At 35.5% G+C, this 13,775-nt stretch overlaps 1 protein-coding gene across 23 annotated transcripts in view; it reads left to right on the top strand.

The window, feature by feature from the left end:
• CCDC18 (coiled-coil domain containing 18) overlaps positions 1-13,775 on the top strand; it is a 216,461-nt gene that overhangs the window by 126,770 nt on the left and 75,916 nt on the right. For 21 of the 23 annotated variants that reach the window (XM_055585111.1, XM_055585115.1, XM_055585110.1 and 18 more), the window contains 2 exons: positions 113-250; positions 5,966-6,166. In XM_055585111.1, coding sequence (XP_055441086.1) covers positions 113-250; positions 5,966-6,166 — 339 coding nt within the window. The remainder of the gene's footprint in view (positions 1-112; positions 251-5,965; positions 6,167-13,775) is intronic. The other 2 variants (XM_055585113.1, XM_055585102.1) reach the window with 1 other exon arrangement.

Below are 13,775 nucleotides of genomic sequence, written 5' to 3'. Positions count from 1 at the left end.
TTCATACAGTATTACAAAAGATTAAAGTACTTCCATAAATGTACTGAATTGTTTAGCTACAGTAACCAAATAAACAAGTAGTGTAACCTTTACTTAATATGTCATTTTCAAGGAAGCTCATGGAAAATATTTAGCTGAAGAACTGGGGGCTTCTCAAGTACGTGAAACTCAGTTAGAAGCAAGAATGCAAGCAGAAATCAAGAAATTGTCAACAGAAGTAGAATCTCTCAAAGAAGCATATCATCTAGAGGTAAAGAAAAATTTAAGTTGTTCCATTACTCCCTGCTAAAGTGTGTTGATCTATCTGAACAAAGTATAAATCTAGTCTTTAAATGTTTATTATAGAGAAACACATTTGGTCTTTTCATTTCTGGTAGGCTGAACATATTATTTTCACTTCATATTCCAATATACTAATACTCTATGGGTTAAGAGCTTGAATTCTTTAGCCAGGCATACTGGTTCTAAATCTCAGTTCATTACTTGGTACTTATGTAACCGTAGGCAACTAACTTAACATCTCTGACTAAAATGGATATAATAATGCTATCTATTTCATAGAACTGTGTGGAGAATTAAATGAATTAATGTAGTTAATGTTCTTACACCAGAGCCTGGCACATTATTATCATTGTCATAACTTTTTATAAAGTAACACTTGCCAAAACTACTTGGAGGTATTTAATAACCAATGTAAACAGTTTCATGTGATGTCAGTCTATTAATGTGTGGTAATTTTCAAGGTTTGCACTGATCATAAGTTAGAGCAGCAATACGATAATTTGCCCTTTATCAGTATGTCCTGAGCCTTTACAGAGATGGACAGTGTTATCAATTAGAATAGCATTTCTTGTCTTTTTTTAAACTGTATTTGAAGATATTCAAATTTAAGGTTCCTTATGAAGTGTTCTAATAAAGCATTTTTCTGGATGGTGCTTGTTGCAAATGTTGTTGTTTAGTCACTAAGTCACGTCCAACGCTTTTTGACCCCATGGATTGCCTCACGCCAGACTCCTCTGTCCTCCACTATCTCCTGGAATTTGCTCAGATTCATGTCCATTGAGTCAGTGATGCTGTCTAACCATCTCAAAGACATTTATATTAAACTCGTTTTGAGGAAGTTTGGATAACATCTTTTTGAGGAATAAATTGTGTTTTTGGTCAACATGTCTTGCTTAAATGCATTTAGAGTCAAATCTCTTTGAAAACATTGTGTCTGCCAAACAAAACAAATTTGCGTGCTCAATCCAGTCCTAAGGCCAAGTGATTACAACCTTTAGTCTTTGGAGACAAATGTGAATGCTGATGAGTTCAGCATAATTATTTTATATTAGCTGGTCAATGTGGTGATCTTTGGTAATAATTGGTCCATCTCAAGTATTTGCCGGCAGCAACTCAATAAGCTTTTTTTTACATGGTCTATATTTCTACTTTTATTTTAATTATCCAATTTTTTACTTTTAGTTTTATAAGCCTCTTGAAATTATTTATAAACAGATAGTACAAATAATGAATTGTAAAAATTGGTTCTAGTATTGCTGTTTAATATCTTATATTAATATTTTATATGCAGCATATGAAAATACCTAATATGGACACTTTCACAGGGGCTGCCACTGGTGGCTTTGAAGCTGTTGGGGATGAAGGCACCCAGCACAAAGCTTTTCTGGTTAGACCCCAGACATGTAGGTCTGATTAACTCTTGTGGTGGTATAGAAGGTTGAAAGCTCTACATAGGAACATGATGTGAGTGGAAGAGACCTGTCATTATGCAAACAGTATGGCACTCATAAGCAGACAGTAAAAACACTCTTCTCAAAGAGACCAGCACTTGTGTCACAGTGCAAGTTAGATGCTTGTGGAACAGCTTTTGATAAATGAGATCTTCCAGCCAGACAGTGATTCCTTTGGACCCATTACCTTATATTCATGATCAGATTGGATCACCACCCATCCTGAGGCTCCCCAAGACTTTTGAATAGTTTTTCAATGATCCTTACAGAAAGACACCCTCCCAGAGAAATGCAATATTTATATACAGTGCATTGGATCTCTGCTGCTGCTGCTGCTAAGTCGCTTCAGTCGTGCCCGACTCTGTGCGACCCCAGAGACGGCACCCCCTGGCTCCCCCGTCCCTGAGATTCTCCAGGCAAGAACACTGGAGTGGGTTGCCATTTCCTTTTCCAATGCGTGAAAGTGAAGTCGCGCAGTCGTGTCCGACTCTTCGCGACCCCATGGACTGCAGCCTACCAGGCTCCTCCGTCCATGGGATTTTCCAGGCAAGAGCACTGGAGTGGGGTGCCATTGCCTTCTCCGATTGGATCTCTAGGAAACACCAAAGTTATCAGTGTTTATGGCAAATGACTTAAAGGCTATTGTGAAGTATTTTTGTATGGCTTGATAGTAAAGCTCCTAGAACCAGTTTCTGTCTCTGCAAGGTTCCAAACATTTGGAAGAAGCTGACCAGTGCCCGGAAACCCTTTTCCCTATCCATTTACACAAGTTACAGCATGCTATTGGTTGCAACATTATTGAGGGTTACAGAGCTCTTGTGAAGTAGATTGAAAATGAATCTGCTAACATACCTAGAGTCCCTCCAAAACATAGTCATGAGGATAATATGAATTTGCCCAAACCTGTGGGAACCTTTAAGGAATGAAAAGAGTGGATAATAAAATGGATAATAAAATTTTCCAAAAAAAGAACCTTCAAATAGGAGTAATTAAAATAAATACTTGCAGGTTAAAAAATATATATATAGGTTTGTTGTGGTTGTTCTTAAGAAAGATGTTTTTAAAGTGTGTTTGTTGTTTGAATATAAAATGAAAGTGTGTTATTAAATAGGAAAAGGGATTGATAATTTTAACTAATTTTTAAAATACAGGCTTTAGAATTGTCAGGAAACTCAACTGCAAAGCTGATTTTCTCAATAAAATGAGATTTTTTTTTAACTTTATTATGGAAAATTTTTAACATATTCAGAAGTAGAATGGTATAAATTTTCCTATATATTGTTATTGTTGTTCAGTTGCTCAGTCATGTCCTACTCTGCTACCCCATGGACTGTAGCACAGCACGCTTCCCTGTTCTTCACCATCTCCTGGAGTTTGCTCAAACTCATGCCTATTGAGTCAGTGATGCCATCCAACCATCTCATCCTGTCCTCCCCTTCTCCTTCTGCCTTCAATCTTTCCCAGCATCAGGGTCATTTCCAATGAGTGGCCTCTTTGCATCAGGTGGCCAAAGTATTAGAGTTTCAGTTTCAGCATCAGTCCTTCCAATGTATATACAGGGTTGATTTCCTTCAGGATTGACTGGTTTGGTCTCCTTGTTGTCCAAGGGACTCTCGAGAGTTTTCTCCAGCATCACAGTTCAAGGATATCAATTCTTTGCTGCTCAAGCCTTTTTTATTGTCCAGCTCTCACATCCATACATGACTACTGGAAAAACCAAGCTCTGACTATGCAGACCTTTGTAGGCAAAGTAATGTCTCTGCTTTTTAATACTATATCTAGATTTGTCATAGCTTTTCTTCCAAAGACCAAGCGTCTTTTAATTTAATGGCTGCAGTCACCATCGACAGTGATTTTGGAGCCCAAGAAAATAAAGTTTGTCACTCTTTCCATTGTTTACCCATCTACTTTCCATGAAGTGATGCAACCAGATGCCATGATTTTCATTTTTTGAATGTTGAGTTTTAAGCTAGCTTTCATCAAGAGGCTCTTCAATTCCTCTTTGCTTTCTGCCGTAAGGGTGGTGTCATCTGCATATCTAAAGTTATTGATATTTCTCCCAGCATTCTTGATTCCAACTTGTGATTCATCTAGCCCGGCATTTTGCATGATATAGTCTGCATATAAGTTAAATAAGCAGGGTGACAGTATACAGCCTTGACGTACTCCTTTCCTGATTTGGAACCAATCCATTGTTCCATGTCTGGTTCTAACAGTTGCTTCTTGACCTGCATACAGGTTTCATAGGAGGCAGGTAAGGTGGTCTGGTATTCCCATCTCTTTAAGAATTTTTCACAGTTTGTTGTGATCTACATAGTCAAAGGCTTTTTCATAGTCAATGAAGCAGAAGCAAATGTTTTTCTGGAATTCCCTTGCTTTTTCTATGATCCAGTGGATGTTGGCAATTTGATCTCTGATTGCCTTTTCTAAATCCAGCTTGTACATCTGGAAGTTCTTGGTGCATGTACTGTTGAAACCTAGCTTGAAGGATTTTGAGCATTACCTTGCTCACATGTGAAATGAGCATAATTGTATGGTAGTTTGAACATTGTCTGGCATTGCCTTTCTTTTGGATTGGAATGGAAACTGACTTTATTCAATATTATGGCCACTGCTGGAGTTTTCCAAATTTGCTGGCATATTGAGTTCAGCACTTTCACAGCATCATCTTTTAGGTTTTGAAATAGTTCAGCTGGAATTTCATCACCTCCACTAGCTTTGTTTGTCTTGATGCTTCCTGCTGCTGCTACTGCTGCTAAGTCACTTCAGTCTATCTGATTCTGTGCGACCCCATAGATGGCCTCCTACCAGGCTCCTCTGTTCTTGGGATTCTCCAGGCAAGAACAGTGGAATGGGTTGCCATTTCCTTCTCCAATGCATGAAAGTGAAAAGTGAAAGTGAATTCGCTCAGTCGTGTCTGACTCTTAGCGACCTCATGAAAGCCCACTTAACTTCACTCTCCAGGATGTCTGGCTCTAGGTGAGTGATCACACTGTCGTGGTTATCTGGATCATTAAGTGCTTTTTTGTATTTGTTGTTGTTCAGTCTCTCAGTCATGTCTGACTCTGCATCCTCATGGACTGCAGCATGCCAGGCTTCCCTGTCCTTGCTGTCCCTGACCATCTCCCAGAGCTTGCTCAAACTCATGTCCATTGAGTCAGTGATGCCATCCAACCATCTTGTCCTCTCATCATCTTTTTTGTATAGTTCTTCTGTATTCTTGCGTCTCTTAATATCTTATGCTTCTGTTTAGTCCATACTGTTTCTGTCCTTTATTATGCCTATCTTTACATGAAATGTTCCCTTGGTATCTCAGATTTTCTCGAAGAGATCTCTAGTCTTTCCCATTCAGTTGTTTGCCCTTACTTCTTTCCTATATATTGCTCAGCTTCAATAATTTTCAACTCATGTCTGAGTCTTGTGACCCCATGGACTATATGTAGCGTGCCAGGCTCCTCTGTCCATGGGATTCTCCAGGCAAAAACACTGGAGTGGGTTGCCATTTCCTTCTCCAGGGGATCTTCCTGACCCAGGAATTGAACCAGGGTCTCCTGCATTGCAGGCAGATTCTTTACCAAGAAGCCCGCTCATGGCCAATTTTACTTAATTTGTAAGTATGTTGACTATTTATTTTACATAAAAGGAAATACTTTTGAGAATGAAGAAAAGTGCTGTTACTAATTACACCAGAACACCAGGCATAAAACCTAGACAATTGTAGGTAAACTGGAAAGTATGATCACCATATCTTTAACCTCTCTCATTTCTCTTTTTTCCCTTTCTCACATATCCTGTAATTTTGAGGGAAGGAAATCCAAAACACGATTGTTTCATCAATAAGCATTTCAATAAATATATTGAAAGATAAGAACTATTTAAAAAAAAAAAACCACAATGCCATTTTTATACTTATAATTTGACTATAATTCCTTGATATCATCAAACATGTAGTCATTGTTCAGATTTCCTCAATTTTGTCTTCCTCAAAAATGTCTTTATAGCTGATTTCTTCAAATCAGTATCCGAAAGTAGTCCATTGTAGTTAGTTAGCTGTTCTTAAGTAAATTTAAGACTATTTTCCCTCTAATATGTTGTTTGTTGAGAAATTATGTTTGTAACTATAAACAATTTGCTTTTATTTCAAGTGGAAATGGAAAGCATTAGAATGTTATTGAAACCAACTTTATCCTATTTTCTTTCTTCCATTCCTTTTCAATTTGGGGGCTTTGTAGATGATTTCACATCAGGAAAACCATGCAAAGTGGAAGATTTCTGTTGACTCTCAAAAGACTTCTGTTCAGCAACTAAATGAACAATTAGAGAAAGCAAAACTAGAATTAGAAGAAGCTCAGGACACTGTAAGCAGTTTGCATCAGCAAGTCCAAGATAGGAATGAAGTAATTGAAGCTACAAATGAAGCATTACTTATTAAGGTAAGTGAACATATAAAATATATAAAGCAGAAATCAGTTCAGTTCAGTTCAGTTCAGTTGCTCAGTTGTGTCTGACTCTTTGTGACCCCGTGAATCGCAGCACGCCAGGCCTCCCTGTCCATCACCAACTCCCAGAGTTCACTCAGACTCACGTGCATCAAGTCAGTGATGCCATCCAGCCATCTCATCCTCTGTCCTCCCCTTCTTCTCCTGCCCCCAATCCCTCCCAGCATCAGAGTCTTTTCCAATCAGTCAACTCTTCGCATGAGGTGGCCAAAGTACTGGAGTTTCAGCTTTAGCATCATTCCTTCCAAAGAAATCCCAGGGCTGATCTCCTTCAGAATGGACTGGTTGGATCTCCTTGCAGTCCAAGGGACTCTCAAGAGTCTTCTCCAACACCACAGTTCAAAAGCATCAATTCTTCAGCGCTCAGCCTTCTTCACAGTCCAACTCTCACATTCATACATGACCACAGGAAAAACCATAGCCTTGACTAGACAGACCTTTGTTGGCAAAGTAATGTCTCTGCTTTTGAATATGCTATCTAGGTTGGACATAACTTTCCTGCAAGGAGTAAGCATCTTTTAATTTCATGGCTGCAGTCACCATCTGCAGTGATTTTGGAGCCCAGAAGAATAAAGTCCGACGCTGTTTCCACTGTTTCCCCATCTATTTCCCATGAAGTGATGGGACTGGATGCCATGATCTTCGTTTTCTGAATGTTGAGCTTTAAGCCCACTTTTTCACTCTCCACTTTCACTTTCATTAAGAGGCTTTTTAGTTCCTCTTCACTTTCTGCCATAAGGGTGGTGTCATCTGCAGAACTATAATGAAGTAAATTTATGACCGATTTCCCCATAATCAGAATTCCTAGAGTTTGTAGAACACTTAATAACCAAAAATTGACCTTTTGAATAAAAGACCCTTTATTTAGAAGATACTGAATTTGGAGATTATTAATAAGAAATGTATCATATTGCCTTAAGATAAATAATTATGTTCAAACATGAACTTTAAAAAAAACTTTTTTTTGGTGAGAACATTTAAGTTCTACTTTTTCAGCAAGTTTCATTTATACACTGGTTTTATCAACTATAGTCATCATATTATACATTAAACCCTCAGTCATCTTATACCTGAAAAGCTGTACCCTTTGAGCAACCTATTTTGCTCACCTCCCAATCTCCTAGTCTCTGGCAACCACTCTCCTGCTATTTCTATGAGTTTGGCTTTTTCTTTTTTTTTTTTAAGATTCCACATTCAAGTAATATCATGCAGTATTTGTCTTTCTCTGTTTTATTTCACAATGGTCCTAAAGGTCCATTGATGTTGTTCCAAAGGGCATATTGTATATTTCATTGTATATGTATTTACCACATCTTCTTTATCCATTCATCAATGGGTACTTTTTTCCTTCTCTGAGCTAACTGTGAATAATGTTGCAATGAACACAGGAGTGCATTTGATAACCTGTTTTCATTCCCTTTGAATATATACCCAGAAATGGTGTTGCTGGGTCATACGACACTCCTATTTTTCATTTTTGGAAGAACCTCCACGCTGTTTCCCTTAGTGCTTGTACTAGGTAGCTTGCCTACCAACAGTAAACATGGTCTCCCCTTTCTCCATACCCTTGGCCAACACTCATTTCTTGTCTTTCTATTGACAGCCATTCTGGTGGGTGTAAGGTGATATCTCATTTGATGTTGATATGCATTTCCCAGAAGATTAGTGATATTGAGTACCTTTTCATATACTTATTGGCCCTTTGTATATCTTCTTTGAAAAAATGTATATTCAATTCCTCTACCTTTTAAAAAACTGAATGGTTTGTTTCTTTGCTATTAAATTATATGAGTTCTTTATGTAGTTTAGATATTAACTCCTTATCAGATAAATGATTTGCAGACATTTTCTCCCATTTTGTATGTTGCCTATTTACTGGTTTCCATTGCTGTGCAAGAACTTTTTAGTTTGTATAGTCCCTGTTTTTTATTTTTGCTTTTGTTGCCTTTACTTTTGTTATCAAATCCAAAAAATCATTGCCATGCCCAATATCAAGATGCTTACTCTCTTATTTTTTCTTCACTCTCAGTTTGAGTTGATTTTTGTGTATGGAGTAGGACTAGGGTCCAGTTTCATTCTTTTGCATCTGGCTGTCTGGTTTTCCCAGCGTGATTCATTGAAGATAATTATTCTTTGCCGATTGTATGTTCTTAGTTCCTTTGTCATAAATTAACTGGCTATACATGCATAGGTTTATTTCTGGGCTATCTATTTTGTTCCATTTATCTGTGTGTCCATTTCTATACTACTGTGTACCATAGTGTTTTTATTATTGCTACTATAGCTTTGTAATATGGTTTGAAATCAGGAAATATGATGTTTCCAACTTTGTTATTTCTTAAAATTGTTTTAACTATTTAGGGTCTTTTGTGGTTCCATTAAAATTTTAGGATGGCTTGTTCTATATCTGTGAAAAATACTGTTGAAATTTTGATAGGGGTTGAATTGAATCTACATTACTTAGGATAGTAAGGACATTTTCACAGTATTTTTTCTTCCAACTAGTTCATGAGCACAAAATATCTTTCCATTTATTTGTATCTTCACTTTCTTTCATCAGTATCTTACAGTTTTCAGTGTACAGGTCTTTCACCTCCTTGGTTAAATGTATTCCTAGGCATTTTATTCTTTTTGATAAAATTGCAAATGGAATTATTTTACTAATTTCTCTTTCTGATAGTTCATTATTAATATATAGAAATACAACAGATTTTTATATACTAACTTTGTATCCTTCTGTTTGCCAAATTCATTTACTAGTTCAAACAGTTTTTTTGGTGGTCTTTAGGGTTTTCTATATATAATATCATGTCATTTGCAAACAGTTACAGTTTTACATCTTCCTTTCCAATTTGGATTCCTTTTATTCCTTTTTTTCCTCCTGATTTCTCTGGCTCCTACTCCCAATACTATGTTGAATAGAAATGGTGAGTGAGCCAGCCCCCTTGTCTTGTTCCTGATGTTAAAGGAAATGCTTTCAGTTTTTCACTGTTGAGGGTTATGTTAACTGGACTTGTTATATATAACCTTTATTATCTTGATGTACATTCCGCCTGTACCCACTTGTTGTGTTGTGCATTTTCATCATAAATGAATATGGAATTTTGTCAAATGCTTTTTCTCCATCTATTAAAATGATTATATAATTTTTATCTTCTTTTTATTAATATGGTATCACATTAATTTGCAGATGATGACCCATCCTTACGTCCCTGGAACTAATCTCTCACTTGATCATGGTATATGATTCTTTTAACGTATTGTTGAATTCAGTTTGCTGTTATTTCTTTTAAATATTTATTTATTTTAAAATACTTTTTATTGATACTGGAATATATCGTTTTACAGTGTTTTAGTTTCTGATGTACAGCAAAGTGAATCAGTTTTGGGAGGTTTTTTAAAATTATTATTACTGATTCAGTCCCCTTACTGGTAATTGGTCTATTGGGATCTCACTTTATATTTCTTCATTATTTGGTCTTGGTGGGTTGTAAGACTTATCTATTTTTTTCTTGGCTGACCAATTTGTTAGTGTATAATTGTTCATAGTAGTCCCTTATGATCCCTTATCTCTTTGGTATCAAGTTGTAACATCTCTTTCATTACTGATTTTATTTAAGTTCTCTCTCTTTTTCTCTTATTAAGCCTTGCTAATGGTTTGTCTATTCTGTTTATCTTTTTTAAGAACTCAGCTATTAGTTTCATTAATCTTTTATATTGTCTTTTTAGTCTGTCTTGAATTTACTTCCACTCTGATCTTTATTTCATTCATTCACCTAACTTTGGGCTTAGTTTGTTCTTCCTTTTCTGTTTCTTTAAGGTAGAAATTTAGGTTGTTTTATTGGTGTCTTTCTTGTTTCTTACTATATAAATACAGTGTTTATCACTATAAATTTCCCACTTGCATCTGCTTTTGCTATGTCCCATAAGTTTTGGTTTAGTATATTTCTGTTTTAATTTGTCTGAAGATAATTTTTTATTTTTCTGTTGATTTATTCTTTGACATGTTGGTAGTTACATCACATGTTGTTTAATCTCCACATAATTGTGGGTTTTCCAGTTTTATTCTTATAATCGATTTCTGGTTTTCTACCATTGTGGTTGGAAGATGCTTTATAGGATTTTAATCTTCCTAAATTTGTTTTTGTTTTGTTAATCTTCCTAAATTTATTAAGACTTGTTTTATGACTTAACATATGATTCATCCTGGAGAATGTTCCATATTCACTCCAGAAGAATATGTACACTCCTGCCCTGTGTTGGATGAAATGTTCTGTAACTGTTAAGTCTATTTGGTCTAACTTACGGTTCAAGTCCAATGTTTTCATAATGATTTTTTGTATGGATGATCTATCTATTGATGAAACTAGGGTATTGAAGTCCCCTACGTTTATATATGCTTATCTCTTTCTCCCTCTGGTCTGTCAATACTTACTTTATATATTTGGGTATTCCTGTGTTTTTTAGGTACAAAATATATACAAATATTCTTTTCTTAGATTGACTCCTTTAGCAATATATAATGACCTTCTTTGTCCCTTGTTACACTTCTGGCATAAAGTCCAGGGAGACACTTGTAATTTGAAACAGGCTTGAGGGAGAAGGTAGAGAAAGTGTCTTCTAGCTTCCCTGGTCTTTCAGGTGCCTCTTGTTGTTTGTTGTCCAGTAACCAAGTCACGTCTGTGACCCCATGGAGTGCAGCACACCAGGCTTCCCTGTCCCCCATCATCTCCCAGAGTTCGCCCAAGTTCGTGTCCATTGAATCAGTGATGCCATCCAACTGTCTCATCTTGTGTCACCCTCTTCTCCTTCTGCCTTCACTCTTTCCCACCATCAGGGTCTTTTTCAGTGAGTCAGCTGTTCACATCTGGTGACCAAGGTATTGCAGCTTCAGCATCAGTCCTTCCAAAGAGTATTCAAGGTTGATTTCCTTTAAGATTGACTGATTTGATCTCCTTGCTTCCCAAGGGACTCCCTAGAGTCTTCTCCAGCACCACAGGTACCCCAGATGCATGCTAAAATAGAAGCCTGACCTTTGTGCAGAAACTTTTAAAGTGTGAAAATAGACCTGTTTTGGAGAAAGTCTGGAAGATGGGCATTTCTTGCTTGCTTCTTCTGTACTGAATTCTATGATGTTAGCCATGGTACGTCCTTGCAAGCCTGTTAAGAACTGCTTCTTTGTTTGCTATAATCTTGTGGGTCTCAGACACAGGCCCCATTGGCTTTCACAGATAAGTGTTTTGAAAACCCATTGCTCATGTGGAAGTCTTAAAAGTTGGAACACTAGATGTGGGATCCAAGCCCTTTACTCTTAAGGAAGAAACTGGAATCCCATTGTATAGCCTGTGCTTGGCATGGCCTTTATGGCAAAAGTGAAGTTCAGGTTTCCTGTTAGTTTTGATGTGGACTTTTCTCATTCACCCAAGTGTAGATGTTTCTCAGCCAGTTTTTTCAAAGGGAATTGTTCCTTGTACAGTTGTAGATTTCATCATTTGTACATGGAAGGAGATATGAAAGGAGCCTATATTGCCATCTTGGCCTGGCCAATTGAATCATGATGTTTACTTTGGAGGGTTTTTAAATTTTTTTTTGAATTATAGAAGTATGATAACTCATTTACAGGAGACTTGGAAAATACAGAACAAGATTACATATAGTTATACTATATATTACAATTTTTTAGGTAGATAAATTAAGATTTTTAGTTGGAGTTTCAATATCAAATTCTCAAAAATTAATAGAATGAGTATACAGAGAAGAAGAATATAGTAGACCTGAAAAGCTCTGTGAACCAATTCAACATAATTAAGATTTATACATTTTCACACATCAGTAGGATACAAGTTATATTCAAGTTCCCATAGATTGTAAACTAGGAGACACTAAAACATATCCAAAGACATAAAACAAGGTTCAAAAATTTCATGGTCTAAAGGTATTGAAATCATAGAGTCAGTTCTGTTATCACTGTGGTATTATGTTAGAAATCAATATCAAGAGATATTTGAAAATAACCCATATATTTTCAAGTGCAATGTGACATTTACCAAGAGAGAGCTTCAACTTAGCCATCAAAAGCCTCAATTAAAAAAAAAAAAAATATTGCTCTAAATGCATATTACATCTTGCTGCCAGACCAGATGTGTTTAAAAAAAAAAAAAAAACAACAACAAAACCACCTCCTTTCTATAGCCATTGAAACAAAGTTTACTGTTCTAACCAGTTTGTATTTTATTTTGCATTGCCACACATCTGCTTATTTAAGAAACAACATCCCTTCGGTAGTAATGGTTCAGCACAAGTAGGTATTACAGCTTGATGTGTGTGTTCTAATTCTCAGTGTTCTTTGATTCCAGGTCTTATAGAGCAGTTAAGGCAACTGTAATGGCATTTTTTGGAAATATATTGTAAAATAATAAAAGGTGACATAATTAAAATTGAAAAAAAAAAAGCCTCAATAAAGTTAGACTGAAAAAAAACAGGGTAATTGCAGAGGAGAAAGCATTTAATAAGAATATAAAAATGAGAAATTAATGTTAAAGATACTTTTAAAAAATCCCATGTATTTGGAAGTTTAATGTCAACTTTTAAATGATGGATGTATCTAAGAAGCCATAACAAGGAAAATTAGAAAATATTTGTAATTGAATGAAAATGAAAAGGGAATTTACCATCATTTGTTGCATGTAGCTGAAGCGGCTCAATGCAATTAAATACAATGTGGAGTCTTGAATGAGGTATGAAAACAAATAATGGGCAGCATAAAATTTTGTGAGATTTGAACATCATCTGTACTTTAGTTAATAATACTGTATCACTTGTTAATTTCCTTTGTTTTTTAAATAACATAGTATTTCTTTATATTCTCAGAATTGGATTAGAAGTTTCAAGCCTTATTCAAATTTTCTTTTTAAATCACTAAGATAATACATTTTCTGGACTTTTACCAGTAATACTAGAGGCCAATAGACATGACACTATATCAAAATTTGAGTGAATATAAATTAGAACTCTAGCATTCTGTTCATACTAAGCCAAACAAGTAGAATCAAAGTGTCATAAATTTAGCTAGGCAAAAATTCACAATTTTTCTAAAATATATATATTATACATACTATATATATATGTTACAAAAGCTTTTCTATTACACTTGATAATGGCTTGAGAAACAATAACAAAAAAGAGAGAAATTGGAAAACATAAGCTAAATGAAATGGGAGCATTGACTATGAAATAGAAAACATGAATCAAACTAGATAAAAGTAAAAGATCATCATATAGTTCAGTTGTTTTTAAACATGGCTGTTCATTAGAAATACATTTGGCACTTTGGAGAAGAGTAGCAATACCTGGGCATTTTTATTTTTCAAAAAATTCCAAGATAATTCTGTTGTGCATCTAGATTTTAAAAAGTGAATACAAGTTTTTCTGTTAAATGGTAATTTTAGTGATATAGAATTCTGTTCTTTTCTGTTGACCAATCATGATACAATGATATTAAGCAAATAACAATTATATAATCATAATACTGAAAGATGTTTAT

Source organism: Bubalus kerabau, chromosome 6 (assembly GCF_029407905.1).
Source record: "Bubalus kerabau isolate K-KA32 ecotype Philippines breed swamp buffalo chromosome 6, PCC_UOA_SB_1v2, whole genome shotgun sequence".
Lineage (NCBI taxonomy): Eukaryota > Metazoa > Chordata > Mammalia > Artiodactyla > Bovidae > Bubalus > Bubalus kerabau.
This window is presented reverse-complemented; position numbering and strand designations above follow the sequence as displayed.